We start from the raw sequence: 6,876 nt of genomic DNA, 5'->3' as shown, positions 1-6,876 counted from the left end.
ATGACTAACAGAAAGTAAACAAGTTAAGCTGGGATGCTGGCATGCTGGGATGCTGGGTGGTGGGATGCTGGCGCGCTGGGATGCTGGCATGCTGGGACACTGGGATGCTGGGATGCTGGGATGCTGGGATGCAGGGATGCTGGCATGCTGGGACACTGGGATGCTGGGATGCTGGGATGCTGGGATGCAGGGATGATGGGTGGTGGGATGCTGGCGCGCTGGAATGCTGGCATGCTGGGATACTGGGATGCTGGGTGGTGGGATGCTGGGATGCTGGCATGCTGGGATGCTGGCATGCTGGGAAGCTGGGATGCTGGCATGCTGGGATGCTGGCATGCTGGGATGCTGGGATGCTGGGATACTGGGATGCTGGGATGCTGGGATACTGGCGCGCTGGGATGCTGGCATGCTGGAATACTGGGATGCTGGCATGCTGGGATGCTGGGATACTGGGATGCTGGGATACTGGGATGCTGGGATACTGGCATGCTGGGATACTGGGATGCTGGGATGCTGGCATGCTGGGATACTGGGATGTTGGGATGCTGGGATGCTGGGAAGCTGGGATGCTGGCATGCTGGGATGCTGGGAAGCTGGGATGCTGGGATGCTGGCATGCTGGGATGCTGGGATGCTGGGTGGTGGGATACTGGGATGCTGGGATACTGGGATGCTGAGATACTGGCAAGCTGGGATAATGGGATGCTGGCATGCTGGCATGCTGGGATGCTGGCATGCTGGGATGCTGGGATGGTGGGATGCTGGGATGCTGGGATGCTGGGATACTGGGATGCTGGGATATTGGGATGTTGGGACACTGGCAAGCTGGATAATGGGATGCTGGGATGCTGGGATAATGGGATACTGGGATGCCGGGATGCTGGGATGCTGGGATAATGGCATGCTGGGATGCTGGGATGCTGGGATACTGGGATGCTGGGATATTGGGATGCTGGGACACTGGCAAGCTGGATAATGGGATGCTGTGATGCTGGGATAATGGGATACTGGGATGCCGGGATGCTGGGATGCTGGGATAATGGGATGCCGGGATGCTGGGTTGCTGGGATGCTGGGATACTGGGATGCTGTGATACTGGCAAGCTGGGATAATGGGATGCTGGGATGCTGGGTGGTGGGATGCTGGGATGCTGGGTGCTGGGATGCTGGGATGCTGGGATGCTGGGATGCTGGGTGGTGGGATGCTGGGATGCTGGCATGCTGGGATGCTGGCATGCTGGCATGCTGGGATGCTGGGATGCTGGCATGCTGGCATGCTGGCATGATGGGATGCTGGCAAGCAGGGATGCGGGGATGCTGGCAAGCTGGGATGCTGACATGCTGGGATGCTGGCAAGCTGGGATAATGGGATGCTGGCATGCTGGGATGCTGGCATGCTGGGATACTGGGATGCCGGGATGCTGGGATGCTGGGATGCTGGCATGCTGGCATGCTGGCAAGCTGGGATGCTGACATGCTGGCATGCCGGGATGCTGGCAAGCTGGGATGCTGACATGCTGGGATGCTGGCATGCTGGGATGCTGACATGCTGGGATGCTGGCATGCTGGGATGCTGGGATGCTGGCATGCTGGGATGCTGGCATGCTGGCATGCTGGGATGCTGGGATGCTGGCATGCTGGCATGCTGGCATGATGGGATGCTGGCAAGCAGGGATGCGGGGATGCTGGCATGCTGGGATGCTGACATGCTGGGATGCTGACATGCTGGGATGCTGCGATGCTAGCCTACTGCTGGTATAGAGTACTATATATGCAACTGGGCGTCATTTGGGATGCAGGTTCTCTATTGCTCTGTTAGCTCACTGGGACCTGTTGCTCTGTTAACCCCCTCCCCCAGCACAACAAACCCCTCCCCCAGCACAACAACCCCCCTCCCCCAGCACAACAACCCCCCTCCCCCAGCACAACAACCCCCTCCCCCAGCACAACAACCCCCTCCCCCTGCACAACAACCCCCTCCCCCAGCACAACAACCCCCTCCCCCTGCACAACAACCCCCTCCCCCAGCACAACAACCTCCTCCCCCTGCACAACAACCCCCTCCCCCTGCACAACAACCCCCTCCCCTCCCCCAGCACAACAACCCCCTCCCCTCCCCAGCACAACAACCCCCTCCCCCAGCACAACAAACCCCTCCCCCAGCACAACAACCCCCTCCCCCTGCACAACAACCCCCTCCCCCAGCACAACAGCCCCCTCCCCTCCCCCAGCACAACAACCCCCTCCCCTCCCCCAGCACAACAACCCCCTCCCCCTGCACAACAACCCCCCTCCCCTCACACAGCATAACAACCCCCTCCCCCAGCACAACAAACCCCTCCCCCAGCACAACAAACCCCTCCCCCAGCACAACAACCCCCTCCCCTCCCCCAGCACAACAACCCCCTCCCCCAGCACAACAACCCCCTCCCCCAGCACAACAACCCCCTCCCCCAGCACAACAACCCCCTCCCCCTGCACAACAACCCCCTCCCCCTGCACAACAACCCCCTCCCCCAGCACAACAACCCCCTCCCCCAGCACAACAACCCCCTCCCCCTGCACAACAACCCCCTCCCCCAGCACAACAACCCCCTCCCCTCCCCCAGCACAACAACCCCCTCCCCCAGCACAACAACCCCCTCCCCTCCCCCTGCACAACAACCCCCTCCCCCAGCACAACAACCCCCTCCCCAGCACAACAACCCCCCCCCTCCCCCAGCACAACAACCCCCTCCCCCAGCACAACAACCCCCCCCCCCTCCCCCGCACAACAACCCCCTCCCTCAGCACAACAACCCCCTCCCTCAGCACAACAACCCCCTCCCCTCACACAGCATAACAACCCCCCTCCCCCAGCACAACAACCCCCTCCCCCAGCACAACAACCCCCCTCCCCCTGCACAACAACCCCCTCCCCCAGCACAACAACCCCCTCCCCTCCCCCAGCACAACAACCCCCTCCCCCAGCACAACAACCCCCTCCCCCAGCACAACAACCCCCCTCCCCCAGCACAACAAACCCCTCCCCCTGCACAACAACCCCCTCCCCCAGCACAACAAACCCCTCCCCCAGCACAACAACCCCCCTCCCCCAGCACAACAAACCCCTCCCCCTGCACAACAACCCCCTCCCCCTGCACAACAACCCCCTCCCCCAGCACAACAAACCCCTCCCCCTGCACAACAACCCCCTCCCCCAGCACAACAACCCCCTCCCCCTGCACAACAACCCCCTCCCCCAGCACAACAACCCCCTCCCCCTGCACAACAACCCCCTCCCCCAGCACAACAATCCCCTCCCCCAGCAAAACAAAATTCAGACAGTAAAAGATTTCGTTAAAAAAAATGTTTTTAATAATAAATTGTTTAATAATTGTATAATAATTGTTTAATAATAATAACAAAATAATTATTTTGTTTCTGACATTATTTAAATTTCTCGGGCAGCAGGATTAATCAACACATTGGAGAGAGAGGTCACAAGCAGATGTGCAGATATTTCAGCGTGTTTCTACAAGGAAATATACATTTAGAGATTATCTTGCATTTTTGGCAGGGACAAATACAAGATGACACCGACCACAGCATAACCTTCACTCCCGATCAAAACTCCAAACCTACAACCTCATTTTGGACCAAAATGACCCGGAAGGATAAATACACCATCCAACCTGGAACTGAGACAGACCAGACAGACCAGACAGACCAGACAGACGAGACAGACCAGACAGACCAGACAGACCAGACAGACCAGACACAACTTCAATTAGCACGGAGGTGTGAGGTGAGAGGTGTCAACGCCATTGAGCCCAACAAATGGCAGGGGACCCCACATAATTCCCGAGGTCTTGAAGCCCTTTCCTGCTGTACAGAGACTGTTCACCCATGACTGCGTGGCCAAGCACGCCTCCATCTCAATCATCATGTTTGCAGACGACACAACAGTAATAGGTTTGATTGCCAAGAGTGTGCAAAGCTGTCATCAAGGCAACGGGTTGCTACTTTGAAGAATCTCAAATAGTAAATATATTTTGATTTGTTTAACACTTTTTCGGTTACCACATGATTCCATATCTGTTATTTCATAGTGTTGATGTCTTCACTATTATTCTACAATGGAGAGAATAGTAAAAAAAAAATAAGAAAAACCCTTGAATGAGTAGGTGTGTCCAAAAATTTGACAGGTACTGTATCAACAAAGATAAAATATTCTGTGCGCTTGTCCTGTTTCTCTCAAAAGGGATTCCCCTCAAAGTGCACCTGTGGTTTTTGAAATACCTGAAGCTGAAGCTGCTACTATTTATTTTCTTCATAAATAAATGATGTTATATAATATAATAATATTACAATAACAAAACGTCCATAAATGGAAACCCTTGTTGAAGAAAGAGAGAAGAAGAGAGACACCACAAAACGACATAAAGACAGACCTAAGACAACAACATAGCATGGCAGAACACACCGCAACACGACATAAAGACAGACCTAAAACAACAACATAGCATGGCAGAAGAGAGACACCACAACACGACATAAAGAGAGACCTAAGACAACAACATAGCATGGCAGAAGAGAGACACCACAACACGACATAAAGACAGACCTAAGACAACAACATAGCATGGCAGGAGACACCGCAACACGACATAAAGACAGACCTAAGACAACAACATAGCATGGCAGAAGAGAGACACCACAACACGACATAAAGACAGACCTAAGACAACAACATAGCATGGCAGAAGAGAGACACCACAACACGACATAAAGACAGACCTAAAACGACAACATAGCATGGCAGAAGAGAGACACCACAACACGACATAAAGACAGACCTAAAACAACAACATAGCATGGCAGAAGAGAGACACCACAACACGACATAAAGACAGACCTAAAACAACAACATAGCATCGCAGAAGAGAGACACCACAACACGACATAAAGACAGACCTAAAACAACAACATAGCATGGCAGGAGACACCGCAACACGACATAAAGACAGACCTAAGACAACAACATAGCATGGCAGAAGAGCTAGTTCATCCCCATGTGGTTAGTAAGATTCATATTCAACATGTCCATCCAGACCATCTCTGGTCAGCACCCCAGCCTGATTCATATTCAACATGTTCACTGTTAGATTTCAGTGCAGCCTTTGATATTATTGAGCATACATTTTAAGGAAAAAACTTAGGTGCTATGGCTTTTCAACCTCTGCCACATCGTGGATTCAGAGTTATCTATCTAATAGAACTCAAAGGGTTTTCTTTAATCGAAGCGTCTTTAATGTCAAACATGTAAAGTGTGGTGTACCGCAGGGCAGCTCTCTAGGCCCTCTACTCTTTTATATTTTTACCAATGACCTGCCACTGGCATTAAGCAAAGCATGTGTGTCCGTGTAGGCTGATGATTCAACCATATACGCATCGGAAACCACAGCTAATGAAGTCACTGAAACCCTTAACAAAGATTTGCAGTCTGTTTTGGAATGGGTGGCCAGTAATAAACTGGTCCTGAACATCTCTTAAACTAAGAGCATTGTATTTGGTACGAATCATTCCTTAACTGCTAGACCTCTGCTGAATATGGTAACAAATGGTGTCTGTTGAACAAGTTGAGGAGACTAAATTACTTGGCGTTACCTTAGATTGTAAACTGTCATGGTCAAAACATAGAGATTGAATGGTTGTAAAGATGGGGAAAGGTCTGGCCGTAATAAAGAGATGCTCTGATGTTTTGACACCACACTCCACAAGTTCTGCTCTAGTTTTGTCTAATCTTGATTATTGTCCAGTCGTGTGGTCCAGTGCTGCAAGGAAAGACCTAGTTAAGCGGCAGCTGGACCAGAACAGAGCGACACATCTTGCTCTTCATTATAATCAGAAGGCTGATATAAATACTACGTAGGCCAGTCTCTCTTGGCTAAGAGTTGAGGAGAGACTGATTGCATCACTTCTTCTTTTTATAAAAAACTTTAATGTGTTTGAAAATTCAAAATTGTTTGCATAGTCAATTTACACACAGCTCTGACACACACAGTTATCCCACCAGACATGCCACCAGGGGACTTTTCATAGTCCCCAGGTCCAGAACAAATTCAAGAAAACATACAGTATTATATAGAGCCCTTATTGCATGGAATTTCCTTCCATCTCATATTTCTCAAATAAACAGCAAACCTGGTTTCTACAAACAGATGAAGCAACACCTCGCGCCACAATGCCTCTCCCCCTATTGGACCCAGATAGTTTGTGTGTTTATATTGATATGTAGGCTATGTGTGCCTTTTTAAAAATGTATGTAGTTCTGTCCTTGAGCTGTTCTTGTCTAATGATGTTCTGTATTATGTCATTCTATATTATGTTCCATGTTTTTTTGTGGACACCAGGAAGAGTAGCTGCTGCTTTTGCAACAGCTAATGGGGATCCTAATAAAATACCAAATACCAAAATATCCATTCCGACCATCTCTGGTGGACAACACAGCTTGATACAATGTGACTGGGGAATCTTTAGTAGATGGCTGAATTGACATTTCTGTCTCGTCATGTGAGAGCTGAGACGCTTCCCTCTGGGGTTGGCGGATGAGGGGAGGCTTCAGTCTGTTATGGGGCTGGCTGATGAGGGGAGGTTTCAGTCTGTTATGGGGCTGGCTGATGAGGGGAGGTTTCAGTCTGTTATGGGGCTGGCTGATGAGGGGAGGTTTCAGTCTGTTATGGGGCTGGCTGATGAGGGGAGGTTTCAGTCTGTTATGGGGCTGGCTGATGAGAGATTTCAGTCTGTTCAGGGGCTGGCTGATGAGGGGAGGTTTCAGTCTGTTATGGGGCTGGCTGATGAGAGATTTCAGTCTGTTCAGGGGCTGGCTGATGAGG

The 6,876-nt window shown here is 51.4% G+C and overlaps 1 protein-coding gene across 1 annotated transcript; it reads left to right on the top strand.

The window, feature by feature from the left end:
- Positions 1-1,791: 1,791 nt before the first annotated feature.
- On the top strand, positions 1,792-6,402 carry LOC129832502 (uncharacterized). Its single transcript, XM_055896624.1, has 2 exons — positions 1,792-3,324; positions 6,394-6,402. Exons 1-2 carry the CDS (start codon positions 1,792-1,794, stop codon positions 6,400-6,402), a joined length of 1,542 nt encoding a protein of 513 aa, XP_055752599.1.
- Positions 6,403-6,876: the final 474 nt, after the last annotated feature.

Source organism: Salvelinus fontinalis, chromosome 33, assembly GCF_029448725.1.
Source record: "Salvelinus fontinalis isolate EN_2023a chromosome 33, ASM2944872v1, whole genome shotgun sequence".
Lineage (NCBI taxonomy): Eukaryota > Metazoa > Chordata > Actinopteri > Salmoniformes > Salmonidae > Salvelinus > Salvelinus fontinalis.
The sequence above is the reverse complement of the archived record's forward strand: the minus strand, read 5'-3'. Positions and strand labels throughout refer to the sequence as shown.

Bases quoted from the DNA above. Each gene is read 5' to 3' on its own strand.
- LOC129832502 (XM_055896624.1), top strand. From the start codon at position 1,792: ATGCAGGTTCTCTATTGCTCTGTTAGCTCACTGGGACCTGTTGCTCTG.